Source organism: Prionailurus viverrinus, chromosome A3, assembly GCF_022837055.1.
Source record: "Prionailurus viverrinus isolate Anna chromosome A3, UM_Priviv_1.0, whole genome shotgun sequence".
NCBI classification, from domain to species: domain Eukaryota; kingdom Metazoa; phylum Chordata; class Mammalia; order Carnivora; family Felidae; genus Prionailurus; species Prionailurus viverrinus.
The window spans coordinates 4,979,268-5,002,344 of record NC_062563.1 but is presented as its reverse complement, the minus strand read 5'-3'; the positions used below and the strand labels follow the sequence as shown (position 1 = coordinate 5,002,344).

At 49.3% G+C, this 23,077-nt stretch overlaps 1 protein-coding gene across 3 annotated transcripts in view; it reads left to right on the top strand.

The window, feature by feature from the left end:
• RAB22A (RAB22A, member RAS oncogene family) overlaps positions 1-23,077 on the top strand; it is a 57,749-nt gene that overhangs the window by 29,713 nt on the left and 4,959 nt on the right. The window contains exons 3-7 of one of the 3 annotated variants that reach the window (XM_047853351.1): positions 4,810-4,891; positions 14,959-15,030; positions 15,118-15,224; positions 15,840-15,949; positions 20,357-20,488. In XM_047853351.1, coding sequence (XP_047709307.1) covers positions 4,810-4,891; positions 14,959-15,030; positions 15,118-15,224; positions 15,840-15,949; positions 20,357-20,454 — 469 coding nt within the window. In that variant the 3' untranslated portion in view covers positions 20,455-20,488. Of the gene's footprint in view, positions 1-4,809; positions 4,892-14,958; positions 15,031-15,117; positions 15,225-15,839; positions 15,950-20,356; positions 21,600-23,077 lie in introns of those variants that run through there. The other 2 variants (XM_047853350.1, XM_047853352.1) reach the window with 2 other exon arrangements.

Here is a 23,077-nt window from a genome sequence, read left to right as displayed (position 1 = left end):
GCACCGTAATTCTTCACGACGACCCCCCCAGGATTGCCTGTTGGCTGGCGCAGAGCTGAGCGCCTGTGGCCGAGCAGGAGTGGGCAGGGAGGACTTCCCGGGCAGAGTCAACCCTGTGCTGTCGAGCCTCATGCCCCCCCCCACCCCCCACCCCCATCCGCAAGGGCGCTCACCTGGCTGCGGTTGAAGGGCCGGGGTCCCCTGTAATTTCAGCTGTCCCCGCACTTCCGAAGTGCTGGGCCAAGATGCCCTGGTCCTGGTGAAGTGATGGATGGCAGAGTGGTTTATGGCAACACGGTAAATGTTTTGTCCGAAATCTAGGGGGGAGGTGAGGAAGATACCCCCGTTACAGAGGAGGAGCTACAACGAGGCCCCTGAACCGGGCTTACATTTTCCTCAGGGGACTCAGACGTCGCACAGGCAAATTAAAACAAAAAACAACCCGCAAACAAGCCAGTCAGACGTGGCGCACAGATAGGTAGTAGGCGTCCCGGAGACAAACGGGGTGGGGTGCAGTTTGCAGGGCGGAAGCTGCCTGGTTTCGGGGCACTGTGCAGGCTTCTGGGATCATTGGCAATTGAGCCAAGGTGGGAAGAATAAGGACTCTAGCCATGGGTCAGCCGAGGGAAGAGTACTGCAGGAAAAGGGGCCGCCAGTGTGAAGGCAGAAGCGGGGACGGTTGGAAGGATCTGAGACGGGGAGCAGAAGACCACGTGGCTGCAGCGGCCCGGACAGGATGTGCCAGATCGGGGTCGGGCAGCGCGACGGAAAAGACCTCTGTGACTTCCCCGAGGTGAGAAAGACGGAGGTCATGGCCAGTGTGAATGGCAGTGTGTTTATTCTCAAGTTGGGAGGGTTGACTGGGGAACACTTTGGGGGACTGAGGGCTTACGACCTTTGTTGTCTCTGAGAAGGCCGAACCAAGCTGCTGCCCGAAAGGGAGTGGAGCGGGGGTGGAGGGGACTGGAAAGCAGTCACAGCAAATCATGACGAGTAATTAGGAGTAATTGCTCTGTGGAACGAGAGGCCACAGAGTGCCGCAGCTCTACAAGGACAGTCTCCACACTGGTCCACGCGGCTCTGAGGCTCTCCTCCAGCAAGGCAGTCCCCCCCCCCCCAACCCCCCGCCCCCCCGCCAGAGGGGACCAGGTGCAGGGGCTGCTTGGGGCCCTCGGCCCTTCCCTGCTTCCGCCTGTACCACAACCTTTGTTTCACCCACGGAGATACAAGGTTAAGTTGGGAGTGGATTTGGGTGCTCCTCGTGGATTGGTGTCAGCATATGGGAGCCTTAGGGGACCTGACTGGGAGCACGCAGGCCTGGAAAGACACCGGACAGCGTGACTTGACTTGGCTGCGCCAGACGGTCACGGCACTTACTGGCCTCCCGGGGAAAGGGAGCCCCTCCTTTCGGTGACCGGCTTCAGCTTTTCTGGTGCTAGCCAGGCGGGGAGTTCGGTACCTCTCCGTGGGCGTCCGTGTGGGTGAGCGGGCGCGTGTGCTTGTGGACGTGTGCCTGCACTCACGGACATTAGAACCAAACGCAGTTACCTTTGTGACCAGGGGGTGGGTCTCTGGCCCCGGTCCACCCCCTCCCTCTCCTCTGGGATTTGGCACATTCATCTTGGTGCCCGTGGCCAGGGATGCCGCTGCACGTCTGTCTGGTCCATTCGAGGATGGTCCGCGCCCCACACTAGCTAGAGATGGATGGGGGAGAGAACAGGAAAAACCACTCCCTGATTTGTAAGTCACACGAAGCCATAGTCGAACTCTGATAGGCCGATGTCATTCCTGTGTGCTGGTTCGAAGGACAGCAGCAGAGCCAGAGCAGTGAGAAAGCCGGGGACTGTGAAGGCAGACCCCAGACCTTGCTTGCACTGGTTAGGGAATCCCGGGTCGCCTCGGCTGGAGGGGAGGGAGCAGCTCTGGGCCCGGAGATGATAGTCACACGAGACTCATTCAGAGTGGAAGGCCAGGTCACCTCCCCAGCCACCCTCTCTTCTCTGGGGCCCTCCACTTCCGGTTGACTTCTGAGGCCCGTCCCATCCATCCACTCCTTTAGTTCCTTGAATCTCATCCACATCAGCCCCCTCCCTCCATCTCCTGCCTCTGGCTCCCTGGTGTAACTCCCCCCCACCCCCCACCCCGAGACCTCTCCTAAGACAGACATCAAAGGATGCCCTAAGAGGGTCTTCCCAAAGGGTGCTTGCTCAGACACTGTCGCTATGTCAGAGTTCGTTTCTTTGCTTCTCTCTTGTCTTCAGACTGTAAGGGGCAGGGATTGTAACTCAGCGCCACCTGCACCCCCCAGCACACTGGGGATTGTAAGTATGTTCAGTGATAACAGACAGTAGACCCAAGGGGTGTGATGAACTAAGCGTTAACTTGTTTGTTGCAGATGTGATCCAGGTCTCAAGGGCAGGCTCTTCCCAGCTGCTGTGGGCTGGGAAGTCATATGTGCTTTGAAATGTCCGCTACTTGAGTGCCCAGCATCTGGTGGGCCTGGGGTGCTGGGGGCCAGTGAGGAAACTCGACCTTCTGGTGTGCCATCAGTGGGTGTTTGCGATGAATGAGACGCTGCATTCGCGCTGTTGAGCCCTTGCCAATGTGCTTGCTTCCCGTAAGAAAAAGCCCGGAGACTTTTCTGGGTGGTCGAGACAGAAGGACAGATGAGATTCCTACAGACACGAAGAACAAGAAGCCAGCAGATGTGGCTGCAAGAAGACCTCAGTTGAGCTTGCAGAGCTCAGTTGACTCGCCAGAGCTCCGTGTAGACAAGAAGGAGGCGTGTCAAGAGTGATGACGGTGGGGAGCTGGGAGAGTGGTCTCGGGTCAGACAGGAAGTTGGATTTAATCTGTCAGATTCTTAGGTTGCATCGCAGCTGCCATTTTACGTGTCTTTCACCTGAGTAGCGAACCCGTGTATTCGTTAAAGGAGAAATCGTTGGCGGATGGGTTGAGCTTTGGGGAATTCTGATTCTGGAATGAAACATTCCCTTTTAATTGTTGCATATACCTTTCTCATCTTTTTGTCTCCTTGAAGCATATTTCTTCTCTTGCTCTTTGAGCGGCCAAAATGGATGTGTTGGGTGCGTTGGTTCTGTTCACAGGCCTCTATTGGATGCCTGTTGTCACTCTTAAATGTAACACCACAGCCGTAATTGATGGAGAGTTGAGCTGTAAGCTTTTAGGACTAATTGCAGAGTCTAAACTAAAACATTTCCTGGAGCTGCCTTTAAATAATAATAATAATACCTTGTATAGGTATAGTGCTTTACAATTTACAAAGCACTTCCCCATGCCTCATAGCATTTAATCTTCACAAGAAACACTGCTTTTTGAATGCTCAGATCTTTCCTAAGTGAGAGATCACGTCGCACATCCTGATTTAATCATGGTGGGTCGTCAGAAGTTTTTGATACGATAACCATTTATCGAGCACCGTCTATGCATAAAGCACTTTACTAAGGATACCAAGGGGTAACTTTCCAGTAAATAAATATCCAGTAAATAGTACCTGTCCAATAAATGTGATCTTGCTTCCTCATCACAGTCACTATTCCAGAGGCTGCTTGCTAAACCATAAACTGATATAAATATTGCCAGGCATTCATTGTATTAGAGTTTAAGTTTTTAAAACTAAGGATTCTGATACTTCTCTAAACTCCGTGATTCTTCAGAAAGTCATTCTATGGATTTCAGCTTGCACTTTCTTAAAGAACTTGCACAATTAACTTGAATCTCAAAAAATATTTCAGACATCCTGTGTATTTGAAAATGCCTAGCCATCGCATTCATGTCCTGATGAAGATGATTAGGGTAGGATTCTAAGAGTACGACTTGGCCCTCGGCCCCAGAAGGCTTGTTATCCAGTACAAAAGAAAGCATAATCATCTCTGGGTTCTGCCAGCAGCCTGATAGGCCACGTGGAGGAGCCTGGGGGACAAAGGACTTCCCAGGAGGGAGCTCTCTGCCTGAGATGCGGCTAGAAGATAACACTGGAGCTGAGCCCAGCCCCAGGACTTTGAGCCTGTGTCCAGGAGCCCCCGGAGTGTCCAGGCATATGCTCTGGGCCACCGTGGCTCCTCACAGGATCTCCAAAGAGGAGAAGATCCCCAAACGATAGGGACCTTCCAAGGCCTTGGGGCAGAGTGGTCTCTCAGAGTGAGTGACCTACCCACCGTCCCTCCTTCCCCATCGAGGGCGGGGTCAGGCCCAGAGGGCTGGTGTGGCCCTCCGGGTCCGCTGGAACTCGGAAGTGGCCCCCACGTCATCATTTCTTCGGCCGTCCTCTTGCTCCTTGTTTGGCACCTCATTTTTATTAACCCTAGTGTTGCACTACCTCTCACTCAGCTACTTGTATAGTCGTGTGGTTTGGGAATGGGGAGCACAACCCGCAACGGCCTATTATTTTTTATTAGTGCACTCCCTTCCTGGACACACGGGTTTTTTTAGAACGTTTTCCCATGATACCAACTTTGTTAATAACAGCTTCTGTGTAGTTTACAAGGGAGGTCCGTATCTAGATTACCAGATCGTCTCTTGGTTCTTTTGATAAGGAGCTTAGGCAATCCCAAACCAAAGAACTCTGGGGCAGAGGTGCCGAATGCTTTCTTTTGACCCAGCATATGCAGCTAGCGTCCGAGCCTCCCATAAATACTCCAGAGAGGACCACAATTAGGAGATGGGGTGGAGCGGGAGTGTGAGCTTAAGTCTAAGTGATGTTTCCAACCGGGGCTGGCGTCGTGCTTTAAATAAAAGTATTTTATTTCTAAATAAAAGTATTCTGATCATTTAGGTCTCTCTTTATAGGGCATCTTTTATGACCAAGACTGTCCAGTACCAAAATGAGCTACACAAATTCCTAATCTGGGATACAGCTGGACAAGAACGAGTAAGTTGCCCTTTAATTTACTATGTGTTCTTCTGAGGCCCACAGTAAAGCTCCGACCAAACTGTCATTGTCCCCATCGTTCCACGTCACTCACTTCTCTCCGCACCAGAGACGCGTTTATTTCCATTTGCGTGGGCCAGCCTTTTTCTTTTCAATTAGAGCCACAAAGTCCGCTGATGGAGAAAGTGATAATGGGCACTGAGGGCATTTTTATACTTTTTAGTGTCTCGGAGTAAATGCTGACTAACAGGCCTGATAAAATCCCACTCAGAGCATTGTGTGTAATTTGGGGCTCCGTCCTCTAGCAAAGATATAAAAGAATTAGTGGTAGAAAGGGAGAGTTAAGCACATCTCATTTATAGCTGCCTTTTAAAAGCTAAAGAGGGAACTTTACAGCATATAAACTTTGAGGTTTAAGTGAAACGGAGGAGCTAACACGGAGCTGAGCAATAGGTAGTTAATAAACGCCTGATGATAAAATTGTCCGAGATGGTTCTCTGCGTAAGGAAGAGCCTGAACCAGGGGTGGGGCCCGGGCCAGGGCATCCTGTGCAGAATGGGATTTCCTGAGGCCCACCCGTATCGGACTGGGGTGGGAAGGCAGGGAAGGGGACAGACACTTCCCTGCTGCCTCATTTTCCCTCTGGGCTCCGTGTCTGATTTCCCTGTCGAGGGGCCTCTGGCAGCCACCCCATTATTCAGCTGCTGTTTAATTTTGTTTTCAAGCAGTACTATCAAAACAGAACATCTGATGGATGCACGGTGCTATCGTAAGCTCTTAAAAGGGTAGCAGAAGTAACCAGGAGAAATAGTCTGTCGTCACGGTCTTATCTAAGACGCCATAGATACCGCGTACGCTAACAGATCTGACAAGAGTCGTCACAGACAAATGGAGGAAGACAAAACAAGCCATTACTGTTGTCCTAGACGTAGACACCATACATTTGTACAGATTTCACGTCTTAAGTTGGCTCTGTTTGGTTTCTTCTGTCGTTTTCTTGTTTGTTTTTTAACGCTGGATGTCGTGCCCTGCGTCCAATTACTCATCTGAGATATGTCTGCCTCATCTCCCACTCCCCACTCGTACTCTGTTTGTGTTGTGCATCTAGAATGGAGCAGTTAGGACAGCTAGACCTTTGCTAACCATCACTCTCCCAGCCTTCACAAGCGTGGCTTCCCGTAGCCTTTGTGAATGTATCTGTAGACACAGCCCTGGCGTCTGTCCTATTAGCCAAGAACGCCTGTGGCTCTTCGTACCAATAATATATGTACCTTTCACTGAATCCCCAAGTTCCAATTACCCCCTCCCGTATATTTGATGATCCAGCAAAACCCTCATCATAAAGAATCATGCTAGAATATAGATTCCATTATACTTTGAATCAGGGCCTGTCCTAGGATACACCATGATGTATAACATCTCTTTTTTCTAGAACATAAAAAAAGAATAACACAGCGCTTTACGCCTCTCCCTTACCGCTACCATAATAGCGGGTTCTTTTAAGTTTTGTAATTAGCTGGCTCGCCTGCCTCTTGTTGCCCCACTTGTGATTGATTCTGCGGCGGGGTAGTTGCTCCGGGATGCAAGTCTACCTCCCCCTGACCCGAAGCTGGGGGCTGGCTTAGGGGATGGGCGGCGGGCGGACGGGCAGGGCTGGGGAGAGCCGCCCCGTGGAACCCCGTGCTGTGGAGACCGTCGGGAGAGGAACGCCAGCTACGGGGCAGGAGTGACATCCAAGCCAGCCAGGCCGCGCGGGGTTTAAGAAAAGCAAAACATCTGACAGCCGACCACAGACGGTTGAAATGCTGTGAGCCTCCTGCGAGACCCGTCCGTGGGCTCGCTCTGACTGCCAGCTTGTCCTGGGCGAGGCCTTTAAGCCCTGAGTGTGCCACACTCGGCCAGACTCCATTTTCGTCACTTCCCCCCAGTTTAACTTTGGGAGCAGGCTGCTTATGGTCCTCCACCGTGCCATGTGGTCCCCTCCCCTCGTCCCCGTGCACTGTTGTTCCCTCGGCTCGGAATACCCTCCCTCCCACTTGAGCCTAGAAAGCTCGTATCCAGCCTTCCAAACTCACCTCTGATGTCCCCTCAAGGGGGGCTTTCCTAGCATCCCTGCTCTTCTCAGAGAAGTGACCGTGTTGCCGCCTGCCCCCGTTGCTCACACCCGAGTCTGGAAGTCGCCTTGGACGCGTCCTTCCCCGGCTGCCCTCGCGTTTTGCTCATTCCGCGTGCCGGGCAGCTGTGTCTTCTGAATGTACGTCACATACGGTCACCTCCCTCCACCGCTCCTGCCAGCGCTCCGCTCTCAGCCACCTGTGACTCACAGAGGGTCCCTGTAGCCTCTTAACTGGTCCCCTGCTTCCCCCTGCCCAGCCTGCCACCCTGTGTCACTTCTCCTCACAGGACCTGGAGGGATCTTCTGAAAACAGGAATCAGACGCTACTCTCTTCCTTCAGTGGCTTCCCACTGCTTCTCTCACAATAGCCAAGGCCTAAATGGCGGCCTGCAAAGTCCTGCACGGCCTGCCCTGCCTTCTAGCCCCGGTGCCCCTCCTGGCTCATCCACCCTCTCACCCGCCGAGTTCCAGCCCACTAGCCTCCACTCGGTTCCTCAAATGCCCCAGGGCCCTTGCCTCTCAGGCCTTAGGTACATCCCTCCTTCTGCTCTCTTCCTCTGCTCAGAGCATGGCCCGCCGGCCCAGCCTGTTAGGCTCAGGTTCAATGACACACCCTGGAGTTTTCCCTAACCCCCCTGTACCGAAGCAGGACCCCAGGGCGTGCTCCATCACTGCCCCCTGTTTATTTTCCTGAGGACCCTCGTTACAAGTTGCAGTTAGATGGCCTGTCTACTGAGCTTAATTGACAAGAGCTGGAACCAGTGTCCTTTCACTGCCCTGTTCCCGTGGCCTGGCATAGTGCCTGACAAAGCACTGATGATCAGACGTTGGTTGAACCGATCAGTGAAGGAACTCTTCAGAGTATTTCCTTGTGTCCCACACGGTCTTTGATTGCCCCCATCCACGGGATTGTCGATTTCCTCGCTTGTGTCTTCTGTTAGACTGTGAGCTCCTAGTGGGCAGAGACCGTATTCACGTCTGTGCTCTCGGCCCCTGGCGCACAGTATTGATGTCAGTGGACTTATGTCATTTGACTGCCAGCCCTATCTTTGCACAGATGAGAAGGACAGATCCTCTGCCTACTGTTACCATGTGAGTATTGCATGCCTCAGATTATAAAGTTCGGGTATTTGCGTACGTATTGTTCAGTTCTCTACAGTAGTAACCTACATCATGGAACCAAAAGGCGTCATAAAATGAGAATCCTTTCTGATGAACCGACCGTTCAGACATCCTCCCCATTGGACCCTCGCACCTGTTGCTGTCTATGGTTTTGGCGGGTGGATTGTCTTTCTGATGGTCCGGTTGCAATTGATTTGCAAATTGATTTCATTACATCAACGAAAGTGATTTTGGAGAACTTCACAAATGTCATGCAAAGCCATTGACAGTAGGGATCTTGTTAAATGATGAGGAAAATACCGATAAGGATGATGATATAAGTGTTTCAGAAGATAATGATTTGTGGACCAAAGAGTTGAGCAGCCTAGGAAAAGCTGATGGAGTCCTCAGATATTTTTGCGAAAATTTCCTTTTTATGACAGGATAGGAGAGTCAAGCATGAAATGAAAGACAGACATCGTATTGTGCTAGCATATTGTTTCATCAGGAGAATCACAAGTCCTCAATCAACTTCGATGCAGTGTTCATTCAGGAAACTAGCTCGTGCTTGCGATGATAAACCCAATGTTTTCCCTAACATCACATGAAATGAAACTTGTTTTCATAATTTAAATTTATTTTCTCAAGAGAGTGCCTTTGTCAGATCTTTGTGTCACTATTTGCTCTCCTAAGTGAATTCATTTGAAGTGACCTCCCTCCACCAGTCATCCTTCACTAACAAGGACGTCAGCGGTGGCATGGAGGCAGAGCCAGCAGCACGCACGCAAGCTCCACAGATCCCATAAATACCCCGGAAATGGAGAAACATTTCAGATACTTTTGCCAAGAAAGCTTCTGAACCACAATCTAATAGATGCTGTGTCCAGTCCTTAGATTTATGACTCTGAATCTTAACGTGGATTCTCCTGATGACCGTTCCCAGAGGTCAGAGCGCCAGGAAGGCACAAAGTCTGTTACTGTCCTGTTTTAAAATCGGGAAAACGTGTAGTAGCTGAGTATCATGCTAGAGCTGGGGTTGACACTCTGGCTTGTCAACCAATGCAGCCTGCTGCCTGTTTCTAGAAGTAAAGTTTTGTTGATATACAACCGTACTTTTTTGTTTATGTGGTCTATAGCTACTTTCTTTCTTTAGTAGTAGAGTAGTTGTGACAGAGATCAAATGACCCACAAAGCCCAAAATCTTGACTACGTGGTCTTTTCCAGAAAAAGTTTTGCCAACCTTGATCCAGAGACAGATTTGGAGCAGAGACGTGCAGATGTCCTCTGAGTGTCTTTTTAAACCACCACTTTCTTTCTTTACATCAAAAGGGTCATGGGAAGAGTTTCAGTGTCAATAACAGCAGAGTGGCTTATAAGGGACTAACCCTCCCAGAGACAACAACCATATACAAACTCTGGACAAAACATTAAAAAACAATTCTGAAGGCACTGCCGAAAGTAGTCTTTCGGGGACTACAGAAGGGATGGCCACGGTGAGGCTCATGTTTTTTGTAGCTTTTCCCCAGAGGCCACTCTCTAGACCATGCAGCACAAGGTAGCTAGGACTCACACAGAAAGCCCTGGTTTTTAGCTTGTGGTATTTGAGGACAGAGTTTGATGCTGCTAGAGACTCTGGGGAAAAGGGTCTCTAAATACGCTCTCTCTAAAATACGCTCATGAATTCCCCTCAAGCCTCCATTTGACCCCCAGTTGCAAATGCACAGGGGAGACGCTAAGATAACTGGACAGAAAAACAACAGCTAGAGCGGTGACAAGGCTGAGCAGAGATTCGGCCCCTGCTCATCACAGGAGAAGCAGAGTCTGGAGGTGGAGTCCAGTCCTGCCTTATTGGAGAGGAGTGCCAGCACGACACCCTGGGCTTCCGCTGGAACCTCGGAAGGGCCGGGCCTTGCAGGTGAGACCACGTCCCAGACCACAAGTAGGCCCAAGTAGGCCCTCCCTCGCCACGTGTAAAACCAACGTCAGGGCGAGTGTCCGGTATTTTAACACTCTTCAGACGGGCTAATAGAAGCCAGATAGTTTAAATATGTTCAAAGACTTCAAGGAAAAGTAGTCTTACTGACTTAACTACACATGGGGACCCTCACACAGAAAGGAAACTAAGGATCAGACCGACAGAAATGCTGAAGCTGAAAAGCTGCAGTGCCTACGATAGAAACTCCCCTGCACGGGTGGCAAACGGGTTAGCCAGTCAGAACAGAGAAAGAGCAGGAAATCCGAACACTGTCTTCGTACTGCTGGGACAGATCCAGACAACCTGATTTGTGCAACTAGAGACCCAGCAGTGGTGAAGAGACAGGGAAAACAAGGAGAAGATCCTCCCAAGAAAATTTCCCAGATCTGGCGAAACACATCATCAACTCACAGATCCAGGAAGTTCCGGCAGACCTGTCAGTACAAAGAAACCACAGAGACTGCTGAAAACCGGAGTCAAAGAGGGTCACCTCGAAAGCATCAGGGACAGTAGACACACTGCAAGGAACAGCAGTGCGCAGGGGCCCCGGCTTGTCACCAAGACGGCGGCGGCTGGAAGACAGTGGGACGAGGTATCTTGAAAGGGCTGAGAGCAGAAAGATGTCCGTCTGCCAGAATTCTCTCTCAAATATGAAGTCAAAGGAATGACCTTTGTAGACGAACAAGAGCAGAGAAGACTCAGCCGCAGCCCCAGGGAGTCTGTCTGGCCAGACGGACGCACCGCCGGGTGGCAACTCGTCCCCGTGAGAATGGCTGCCGGAAAGGGTAAAGAGGAAAGTCTGTCTTTTGTTTTCTTATTTACTGGCTATGAATGTAAACATCCTAACGTTGGATCGTATGGCTTCTAGTACACGTAGACTTTGAATATTTGACAGCACAGGGACCAATGGGATTTAAAAAATTAGACTCTTGCAAGGTTCTGATATTTTATGCGAGGTGGTGCATTTTAAACTCTTAAATAAACAGTGAGAAAAAAGCGTGTATTGTAGCCACAAGAGCAACCACTTAAAAATACAAGAAGGTGTGTGGGGCGCCCGGGTGGCTGAGTCGGTCGAGCGTCCGACTTCGGCTCAGGTCACGATCCCACAGTTCGTGGGTTCTAGCCCTGCGTCGGGCTCTGTGCGGACAGCTCGGAGCCTGGAGCCTGCTTGGGATTCTGTCTCCTCCTCTCTCTGCCCCTCCCCACTTGTGCTCTGTCTCTCAAAAAGAAAGAAATGTAAAAAAAAAAAAAAAATTTTTTTTTTTTTTTTTTAAATACAAGAAGGTGTAGCTAAAAGGCTAGTGGGCAAATTAAGATGTTAAAATTGAGTGCTAAAAATAGTGAAAAAAAAGAGGGGATGAAAGGAAAAACAGGATTGTGTTTTTAATGAAATAAATCTAAAACAAATAGCAAAATGGGAGACCTTCTAACCAGCACATAGTTCAAGCCTGGTTTTTGATGCAATCTGATAACGTCTGCCTTTTAAACAGAATATTCAGTTCCTTTACCTTTAATGTACTTACTGATGTAAGAAGATTACCTTCACTGTTAAAACATAGCTTGAAAATAAGAGAATGGAAAAGCCTATTCTGTGTAAATCATAAGCAAAAGGAAATTATTGTGGTTACATCGCCATCAACAAATACCAATGAAATAGACTTGAGGACAAGAGTGATTATCAGGAATAAAGAAGGGGTGTGATAAGAAGGGCGTTAAAGAACTTTCTGTATTGATAGAAATATTTTATATCTTGCTTGGTGTTTGCATGGATGTTGTATGTATACACATACACGTTGGTCGTTTTATCAAAACTTAAGATCTTTTATCTAACTTAAGATCTTTGCATTTCTCTACATGAATTTTACCCTTACAAATTTAAAAAGAAAACCAAAAACCCAACAACTTTATAAAGGTTGTTGCCAGTATCATACATCAAAAGTGAAAGCTAAGGGACACCTGGGTGGCTCAGTCAGTTGAGCGTCCAACTTCGGTTCAGGTCATGATCCCACAGTTCGTGGGTTCGAGCCCTGAGTTGGGCTCTTGTGCCGATGGCTCAGAGCTTGGAGCCTGCTTCGGATTCTGTGTCTTCCTGTCTCTCTGCCCCTCCCAGGCTCGCTTTGTCTGTGTCTCTCAAAAATAAATAAACATTAAAAAAATTTTTTTTCTCTTAAAAACGAAAGCTAAAATTATATATCCGATAAGGGGTTAATACCCAAAATATTTAAAGAACTTAACACAGTTCAGCATCCAGAAAACAGCAACAGATAATCTGATTTTAAAATGGGCAGAGGAACTGAATAGACATTTTTCCAAAGAAGACACACAGGTGCTCAACAGACACATAGGAAGATGCTCAACATCACCAGTCACCAGGGAAACACAAATCAAAACCACCAAGAGATACCATCTCACAGCTGTCAGCATGGCTAGTCTCTAAAAACACAAGAAACAACAAGTGCTGGTGAGGATGTGGAGAAAAGGGAGCCCTCGTGCCCTGTTGGTGGGAATGCAAACTGGTGCAGCCACTGTGGAAAACAGGATGGGGCTTCATCAAACAGTAAAACTAGAACTACCGTATGATCCAGTAGTTCCACTACTGAGTATTTAACCAAAGACAATGAAAGCATTAATTCAAAGAGATAGATGTACCCCTTGTTTATTACAGCATTATTTGCAGTAGCCAAGATATGGAAGCAACCTCTGTGTCCATTGATAGACAAACAGATACAGAGATGTGGTGTGTGTGTGTGTGTGTGTATACGTATATATATGTATACACACACACACATAACAATAGAATATTTCTCAGCCATTAAAAAAAATGAGATCTTGGGGCGCCTGGGTGGCGCAGTTGGTTAAGTGTCCGACTTCAGCCAGGTCACGATCTCGCGGTCCGCGAGTTCGAGCCCCGCGTCGGGCTCTGGGCTGATGGCTCGGAGCCTGGAGCCTGTTTCCGATTCTGTGTCTCCCTCTCTCTCTGCCCCTCCCCCGTTCATGCTCTGTCTCTCTCTGTCCCAAAAATAAATGTTAAAAAAATTATTAAAAAAAAAAATGAGATCTTGCCATCTGCAACAATATGGACGGAGCTAGAGAGTATAATGCTAAGGAAATAAGTCAGAGAAAGACAAATACTATATGATTTCACTTGTATGTGGAATCTAAAAAAAAAGCAGAAACAGATCCATAAATACAGAGAACAAACTGGTGATTGCGGGAGGGAAGCAGGGTGGGGAGGTGGGCAAAATGGGCGAAGGGGAGCGGGAGGGCCGAGCCTCCAGCCGCGGGATGAAGAAGTCGCGAGGAGGGCAGGAGCGGCAGCAGAAGTCGATCAGTGGTGCTGTAATTGCAGTGACAGACTGGCAGCCGTCCTGACCAGGGGCACAGCACAACGCATAAACTTGTCAGGTCCCCTGCCGTACACCTGGAACTAGCAGAGCGTTGTGCGTCCGCTGTGTGTGACAGCAGCGGACGGATGCCCGAAGGCACAAAGGGAAGAAGGGACTGGAAAGGGAAGCTAACGCGTCACCCGCTGTGCCACCTCACCCCGTGGAAGCCCGTCCACAGTCTTTCCCGTCCGGTAACGTAGCTTCCTACTCCGTAGTGCTTTCTTCCTTACCATCTTTTGTTCTTTTCTCGCGCAAACTGAACCTGTTTGTTTGGAAATCATCAGGGTTTCACCCCAGAGGCAGAGATCTTTCTCACAAAGCGTAGTGACACTTCATACGTACGGCTGTGCCGTCTGGCACTCAGCCGGTCACGTCACCGCGTCCTGAAACCGTTCTCGATTCATTTGCTCCCCGATTCGTGCTCACCGACAGCGTACCAGGCACCAGGCTCCAGAGATGAGATGGCAGCCTGAGCAGACGTGCTCTCCCCTCACCAAGCTTGCAGTCGTAGCTTCACTTTCTTGTACGAAACTCAAATTAACTTAAAAGTTTAGAAGCCAAAGGTTAAGCTCATTGGAAAAGAAGTTGCAAAGTCTGTAGTTCTGCATGTGAATTGTACCGTATGCCAGATACTCCCCTGTGACGACGGTTCCTACCTGTATTTGGGGGTCAGCCACCAGAACAGAGAACAGTGGTATCACATCAGCCGTAGGTGGGCTCAGCTTTCAAAGTCGGGTCTACGGTGAAGATCGGCTGTAGGTAAACGTCACGTCCGCTGAGCAAGATGCCCGGCAAGCAGCGTGCCGTTTTCCACTTGCCGTCTCTGGCGCTCCTCGGGAGAGGTGGCTGCTGAGAGGGCCCTGCGGTTATCCGGGTCGGGGGCCAGGTGCGAGGGGTGGGGAGGGGCCGCACAGGACAGTGAGATCCACGTAAACAGAATGAGATTTGCGCCCGCATTTGGGAACTGCCACGTGCGCAGAGAGATCAGACGAGCAAGCTACAAAGTCCCCCGAGTAGCGAATGCAAACGCGGACGCGTTTCTGTAGTGCGATCAGCATTTAGATTACAGGGTTATCTTTACGACACCCAAACGCAGCCACTTCTCTGGAGAACGATTCACGGCCTTATTTTTATCTCCGTGATAGTTTTGGAAGCCAAAGTGTAAAGGACTATTGAACAAATGAATTCGGGGATTATAACACAGAGTTCAATTAAGAAGCCTTTTTAGCTGAAACAATTGTTTATAGCACCATATTTAATTCCTATAAAACTGTATTCTAAACTATCTTCTGAGAGACATTCAGTGTTACGTTAAAGGTTTTTTGCCTTTGGTAATTACCGGTTCATCTGCCCTAACGCATCACGTCATCTTCTCTGGCTTGAGAGAAAGATTACCTTTTGTGCAGGGATAATGGGCCTAAAAGTCAAATGAAAAGCATCTTTAACCCGCTTTCCAATTTTGTTGTTTCTTCCCCCCCCTTCTCCGCAGTTCCGTGCCTTAGCACCCATGTACTACCGAGGGTCGGCTGCAGCTATAATTGTTTATGATATCACAAAAGAAGTAAGACTTTCCATTTTCCTTAGACTGTTCCGAAACCCCTGTTTTGGCTGCTTAGCCCTCCAGCCGCTTTCCTTTCTTGTGTTCCAGGAGACATTTTCAACATTAAAGAACTGGGTAAGGGAGCTCCGGCAGCATGGCCCGCCCAATATTGTGGTTGCCATAGCAGGAAATAAGTGTGATCTTATCGACGTCAGGTAAGTTATTAGAACGGGAGATTACGGTGCTGATTATGTGTTCCTTTTCTTCCTGAGCAATATCCAATATAAGAATCTTCTTTTATTTTATCTCTGACATTGAAAAATTCCTTTTGCTTCAGTTGAAGTCCTGAAGTTTCCAACAAAAATTAAGAGTTCAGACATTTGGGGGTGATTAGATTACAGGAAGAGAGAGAGACAGGTGTGTGCTTTATGTAAGCACTGGTGACATCACACTTGACGTTATCTGAGGTTAGTCTAGCCCCCACCCCGTTCCCATGACATAGGGTACTTGAATAGGGGAAAACACGTATACCTTAAGGAAGGCACATTTATTGGCAATTTCTCTGGACCCCAAAGCGAGGACTTTCTGTGATTCCCAAAGCGAGGACTTTCCTTTGGGGGGTGGGGGGAGGGAAACCCCCCCTTGCCATTCTGTGGCCGTTCCATCAGCTGGATTGCTTGTACTGCTGGGTTCTGTTTTGTTTTGTTCTGTGGCACCATGTAAGTGGTGTAATCGGGAGGACCATGTTTTCAGGGCTCAGTCACTAGCCGTTCATGACATCCTTTGTCATCACAAATCTGGTTAATTACCGGCTAATTGTTGCCTTCCAGAGAAGTCATGGAGAGAGACGCGAAGGACTACGCCGACTCCATCCATGCGATTTTTGTGGAGACCAGCGCGAAAAACGCAATAAACATAAATGAACTCTTTATAGAAATTAGTGAGTATCTCTGTGCCTTATGGGTTTCCTCTGTGCAGAGCAACTTAATACAGAATTACGTGGCTGGGGAGAATTCCCTCCGTACATAGAATAGTCTGGTCTCTGACATTGTTCTCAGTGGCACGAGATTGGAGAATGTAAGAGTGGCGGCTGGGTTTCAGCTCGTGTTCTCATTGCTGGAGAGCCCCTGCCTGATGACTGCGACCCTTCTCAAAAGAATGTTGCTGCCGAATAAATAATGCTCAGGGCCTTGAGGTCCTGGAAGCTGTCATCTTGCGCTCTGTCTCTCTAAATGTGTTTCAATTAGCCATCCAGAGTCATCGACGGTGAACAAAGCAATAAAGGGAAGTGAAATCCAAGTGTGATTCCACTGTAAGAAAACCCTCAAAAATTAATACCAGGAGAGTAAAAAGTAAGACCTCCCCTTTCCATCCCTCCCCCTTCCCTTTCCAGAAGTGTTAATATGATGCTGCTAGATGGAAGGAGGCTGCCGCATACCTTGGGGACCCTCTACAGATTGTATCTATGTTTATTCATTTCATTCAAATTCATCAAAATATTTATTGAGAACCGTTCCTGGCTCGGGGGAGACGGCGGTGAACAAGACAGGCGTGGCCCTGCTCTCCTGAAGCGCACTTTCTGCTTCGACAGGCAGGCAGCGAGCACAAATATGAGTAAGATCCCTCCCGGTGATCTGCAGTGATGGGAAACGGTAGTGTGGGATGAAGTGAAGGCGTGTCCGCTGGTGGTCAGGGAGGGCCTCCCCGAGGAGGTGAGACTGGACAGGTCAAGCTCTGCAGGGACCTGGGGTTCACGTTAGCCGGACGTGTCGGACTTGCAGGTGACCAGGAGAAGGCTGACAGGGCACGGTGAACTTACTCGTCCAGATCCGTCGACAGTGTGAGGTCAGAGGTCACTGAGGCCGGAAGGGCACTTGGCCATCGTGTAGAGGAGGGAGCGGGGAGTGCAGCACCCAGCACGGCCAGGCAGAGACGGGCCCCCAGCCCTGGGACGCGGAAGCCGCAGACAGCCCCCGCGACCCCGACAGCTGGCGTGTGGGGCCCCACACCAGCAGGTGGGGTCACACTGGCATGTAGGCCCCTGGTTGCCCAGTAGCTGGGGTGGTTTTTATCTTTATTCTTCAATGGTTTTAGTTGGTTCAGGGTCTGGGTTTTATGTGATATGTCCCGTTGTTTAGATTGGGCCACTGATTCAAGCGTCGTCAGAGTACTGTGCGAGAGTCCTCGGAGTCCTTTCAGAGTATTGCCGAGGCCATCTGCCACCACAGAGGGCCACTGGCCCGCTGATCTCCAGCCCCACGTCCAGTCCCTTCACTTCAGCATTTGAAGTCATGACGTGTAGTGCCTTCCTGGACTGTAAATAGCAGTTACCCAAATACATACTTGAAAGGCAGCATGAGGCCAGTCAGGAATTTTTCAGTTCAGGCGGAAACATCCAAGAGTGTGCTGGTGGGAGCGTGCCAGAATCGTTGCCATTTTTTTGGCGTGTTCTTCAGTAGTATTAAAAACAAAGGTAGTGAATGATGCCAACGGTGACAACTCTTAAATAAAACCTAGCACATACGTGCTCATTTTCACTGTGAAAAATAAAAAAATCTATGTTCCCAAAGATCAGAAAAATTTAGAGAGACGTAAATTGAGTTTATTGTTTACCGGGTGTAATAAAACGCATCAGCGCAGTGCCTGGCATGCGGACTTTTTATTGAAGCATAATACGCGTCCAGGAGGGCGCTTAGAATTACGGAGCTCAAGGAGTTTTCAGAGTGAGTATTCTCCTGTAATCAGGACTGAGATCAAGACCCGCCAGCACCCCAGGAGCTCCCGCGTGCCCTTCCTGTCCTTCCTGTCCCCACCCAGGGAACCGCTGTCCTGACCGCTAGCTCTTCAGATTGGTTTTGCCTATTTTTGTACTTTTTTTTTTTTTTTTTTTTTAAACCTACCATATTTACTCTTTCGCGTCTGGCTTCTTTAGTTCTATGTTACATTTGTCAGATCCACCCGGATCGTCGCCGGACTCGCTCTCGTTACCGTAGAGTGTGTGCATGTGCGTGTGGAGCAGGGGGTGACATCCACAGTGTAGTCACCCGTTCTGTTGATGGGGGTTTGAGTAGATGTTTGCAGCTCGGAGCTATTGCCGGTGGTAACCGTGAGCGTTCCGCTCCGTGTCCAGGGTGCACCCTCTGTGCACGCTTGTTTGTCAGGTCTGTTTGGACCCAGAAGAACGATCGCTGAGTCGCGGGGTGTGCAGGTGCCCCGTAGGAATTTGCTGCCAGACGGTCTCCAAAGCGGTTACACCAGCGGACACTCGGGCTGGTGGCCGCATCTGCTCTGTGGGTCTTGATCTGCAGTTACGACCTGCAGTTGATGACGTTGAGCCCCTTTCTCCATATTTATTTACATTTATGTGAACAGATCTGGATATCCTCTTTTGTGAACCTTTGCCCGTTTTCCTGTTGGGCTACCTGCCTTTTTCTTAACTATGTTTATCATTTATTTTGGGTACGAGGCTGTCGTTGATCACGTGTACTGGTGGCTTGACTTTCATTTGTGAAGCGAATGTTTTGGTGAGCTGGGGTTTTTGATATAATATATTAATATGTAATATATTAGTAATACCTTATATTGTTATATGTGATTATACCTAATATAATATATTATATTATAAACCTTCACATAATCCGGTTTATCCTTATTTCCCTTTACGGTTAGCACTTTCTGGCTCCTACTTAAGAGATCGTGGTCTGTTCCCAGGTCATGAAGATGTTCTCCTCTGCTTTCTTCTAAGACTGTTTCAGAGATGGCAGCACCAGCTGCATTTCCACGATCCGTTTATTGGAAACGTGTAACAAGAAGCTTCAGTGAAGCTTTTAAATAAATTTGCAGTTTATTCACAGCCGTGTCTACAGGCATCTGAATAGTCGCTGTAGGACGCTCTGGGGGACACTTTCCAGTGTAGACACCACGTCGTGTACTGCCCACCTGACTTTGCGGGCCGCTCAGCCTGCTGGAGGCTCCAGGCTTGGCGACCAAGGCCCTGAGAGTGGCAGGTTCCACCTCAGCCTCGTTCGTGCAGAAAGATGCACGTATCCATTCATTCCACGCTTTCAAAATACCTCCGTTCCTGGGAGTGTGCTCAATAGACCCCAGAAACAACGATGGAGAGACAGGACCTTTTGCCTCGCACAGCGTAGGGTCTGATTCAAGGAACCTAGTTCCGTAAGCAAATAAGTAACGTGCTTCTGGCTCCTGACTGACTTTAGGGTCGGAGGTGTTGGAGAGAGCTGGGAAGTGGGAGGGCCTCAGGAAGGCCTCCGTGCACGGACGCAACTCTTGCGTTCCCGTCTGGGTAGATGGATGGCGATTTAAGGTTTCTCCTGAAATTGACATTATGCTTCACGGAGCAGTAAAGTGAAACCTGTTCATTCTCATGCATTGTTGGTAGGAGGATAAAGTGGCACAGCCTCTTCAGAGAGCAATTTGGTGGCATCTGTCCAAATTTAAAGTGCACGTCCTTCTTGCATTTGTGCTAGACAGACACTGGGAATGTGGTGTAGGTGTCAGATGAATACCCAGGGGCAGAATAGCGTGACCCGGTTCTTCCCCTCCTGTTAATTTATCTTCCGCGTCGGTTCACAGAGATATTCTTTACACTGTTGTTAATACCATCACAGTGTTGGAAACAAACTAAATATCCATCGACAGGGGAGTGGTTAAATAAATTCCGGTGCCTCCATGCAGTGCAGTAGCTCGGAGCCGTGAAAAACCGTGGTGTGGTAGAACAGCCCCCAGAATACGTTCAGCGGAAGCAGCAACGTGGACGACCGCGCACGTGGCTGCCCCTCTCGGGGCCGAAGGAGGGGGACAGCTAGAGGTGTGCGTGCACACCTGTCTCTGGACGGTGGCTCTGCCCCGAGGCAGAGGGACAGGCATGTTCTGATGGTGGAATTTTGTGTACCGGGGTGCGTACGTTCCCTGCTTATTAAAACGTTTGTCAACAAGTAATTTCTTTCTGATTAAAAACGGTTTTGCTAAATGCAACGTTGATATCCTCGTGTGGACCCCTGCACAGAAACAGGACATGAGTGGAAAAACCGCGGTCATCTGATAAAAGTCTGAACCTTAGTTAGTGATGTGCCAGCATGGGATTCTTCATCGTCACAAGTGGTCCGTGGGAATGGGAGATGTTAACACACCCCGGGTGAAGGACGTGCGACAGCTGTCTACGATTATCTTTGCAGCTTTTCTATAAATCGAAAATTGAAAATCTGTGAAATCCTTTTTGCTTTAGTGAAACCTGTCAAGCTGCATGTGCACAATCGTTGCGTCTGGGAACCAACCGATTGGAAAATTAAAGCTCGTTCCCTTCCCTCCTCTCCTCTCTGTCTAGGTCGAAGAATTCCGTCCGCCGACGCCAGCCCACCATCTGGCGGGAAAGGCTTCAAGCTCCGGAGACAGCCTTCCGAGCCGCAGCGAAGCTGCTGCTGACCGAGCCTCGGCCTCCGGACTGGGTGATGATGAAGTAGGTGGTCCAGAGAGTTAACAGGAGGGCTGGGGGCCCTGCTGGCAGGTTTCGCCTCGCCGGCTTAGGGTCTTCTTCGTGCAAAAAGGATTCAGAGAAATTGGCCAGTTCCGCTTCCTCTTTGGAGACTGCAGCAGTACCCTTTCAGTCTGCGGACCTCCATCCCGTAGAGTCTGCTGTGCAAAGGAAGGGACCGTATCGCTTGACCTTGCGGAAAAGGAACATGTAATTGTATGGATGGCAGGATCAAACTGTTGAGTAGTTTTGTAATCAAGGTTTTACGTAACATTTGTAAAGGGAAAATTAGCACTTTTGTGGTTCTCGAGGGAAAAAAGACCTTGTGGAGATTGTAATTTCCTTGGCGTCCCGTTACCGCTGCTACGGGGAGTCGTAGCATTTAAGACGTGGTAGGTGACGGTAAGCGGAGGGATGGCAATTATCATATGAAGCCAGATGCAATGGGTTATTTATAGGCCCGGTGGAAATGACTCCATTCCCCCCCCCCCCCATCTCAAAAGCACTTTTCCTTGAAGACTTTAGCCCGTGACGCATCCAGTAAATCAATACAGTCCCAACAGGTGCACGGCTCACCCGAGGCTGGCATTCCGGCCTTGTCCTGTATGTGTCACAAAATACATTACTGGCACCTTTTTAAATACGCTCTCGCGATCAAGATGGCGGTGGCGGAGAAGGTGCCTGGAATGAACCAAACTGCATACGTTGGAACTGACTAGCAGTGGTTTTAAAAAGAGGAAGAAGAGAGAGCGCAAAGCGGTGTAAACGGTGGGGAAGCCAGTTCTCTGTTGCTCAGCATATGTAAAGTTGTAGTCTGTATTTATGAGACCATTGCTTAAAGATTATAAATTATGTAAATACATGAATAAACTCTATGTTTCCGCCAGCACTCCATTTCATCTTGCACCCCGTGTCTTCGTGTGCCCGCCCACTTTTCAGCCCGTCCACAGGAGACTCTGAAGCACGTTCGTGTCGTGCGAGGGCACAGAGCGCTTGGCTCTCAGTCTTTAAAGATGTCTCTGCCTCACCTTCCACGCACCCCTCCCTTCCACCCCCCATCTGGAAATCACAATAAAGACATATGCCACTCTGACAAGCCTGACTAGCCCTTCCTAGCCTGGGGGTGAAAGATTAAGCTCTGGTCTGGGCGATCAGTTTCTGGTAGCATTTACAGCGACCCCAGACAAGTGTTTTAAGGGAGCTTTCCTTGTTAACAATTCAGCTTATCTTTCTGTTTCCTTTATTCCCCTGCCTCCGTTAGTGGTTAACACTCTTTCCCTCAGGGAGCCTAATGAGGTTTTTAATATAATCTAAAAATAAAGCACTGAAGTGAAGTTGGTGACAATTTGCTCCTGGTCTAATTTGGCACCCTTCCAACCTGAGTATTGTAAGGGAAGGAAATTTACAAGATTAAATAGGAAATGAAACAGCTTGAATTTCAAACTAAATTGTGTTTTCAGAGCTATCCTTAAGCTGAACAGTTGAAACTTTTAAAAATAATTGTTATTTCCCTGTGCTCCCCCCCACTTGATAGGGGTAGATTTTAATGGGAAAATTATAACGCAGATTAAGTAAAAAACGATTCCCTTTTCCCTGGTGGATATCTTAAGCATTTGAAATTATTTATTCTCTTCCTGAAATCATATGGAAGGAATGTGGCTAGGGAAAATTCTAGCGTTGTGTTTAAAATACGTGTGGACTCTGCCCTCCCAGCCTCTTGCTTCCTTCCCACCGTGCAGTTAGCTCTGAGAGAAAAACAACACGGTTCTAAGCGTGGGCTCCTAACACCTGAAGTGGGCGGGCAGGGGGCGGTGAACTTTATTTCCTGTATATCCAGATGGGGCAGGACATCTGGCCCATGCCCTGGTATGTCCCTGACATCCCCACTGCCGGGCCTCTCTCTCCGCGAAGGCCAACAAAATAGAAACAAAGGTTGCTTGACTCCTAACTTTGAGGCGATGCACGCGTGGCCCTTTTTTGGCTTGTTCCGCCAAAAGATGCTGCAAGTCTGTGACCTGCACATTTTTTTCCTCCAGACCTGTCGGTGATTTCACGGTGCCTGGGTGCACGGGGGAAGGCGGTCCCGTGCCTCTTGCCGGCGAGGCGCTGGGAGGCGCCCCTCCCCGTTGTGCCCTTGGCCGCATGCGGCCCAAAGAGGGCCAGCTTCTCGGCCCCCCACAGCTGCTTTCTCTTCATGACTTCTCACGCGCCTCCCCGTTGTCGAGGGCATTTCTGTCGGGTTGCAGCCACGCGTTTTATCCAGAGAATGGATGATGTGGGGTGCCCAAGTGGCTCAGTCGGTTAGGCTCCTGACTCTTGATTTCGGCTCGCGTCACGATCTCACAGTTCGTGGGTTCGAGCCCCGCGCCGGGCTCCATGCTGGCAGTGCCTCCTCCCTTCCTCCTCGTTTCCGTCAGACCGTCTCGGGAAGGGACGAGACCCTGCTCCTCCCGTGGTTGTCACCTTCCTGCTCAGCAGCAGATTCTTATCTGAGATCCGTGTGGTCCATACCCCATGAAAACAGGGGGCAAGTGTTCCCATTTGTTTTGTTTGCTTGTGTGATACAAAAGAGGA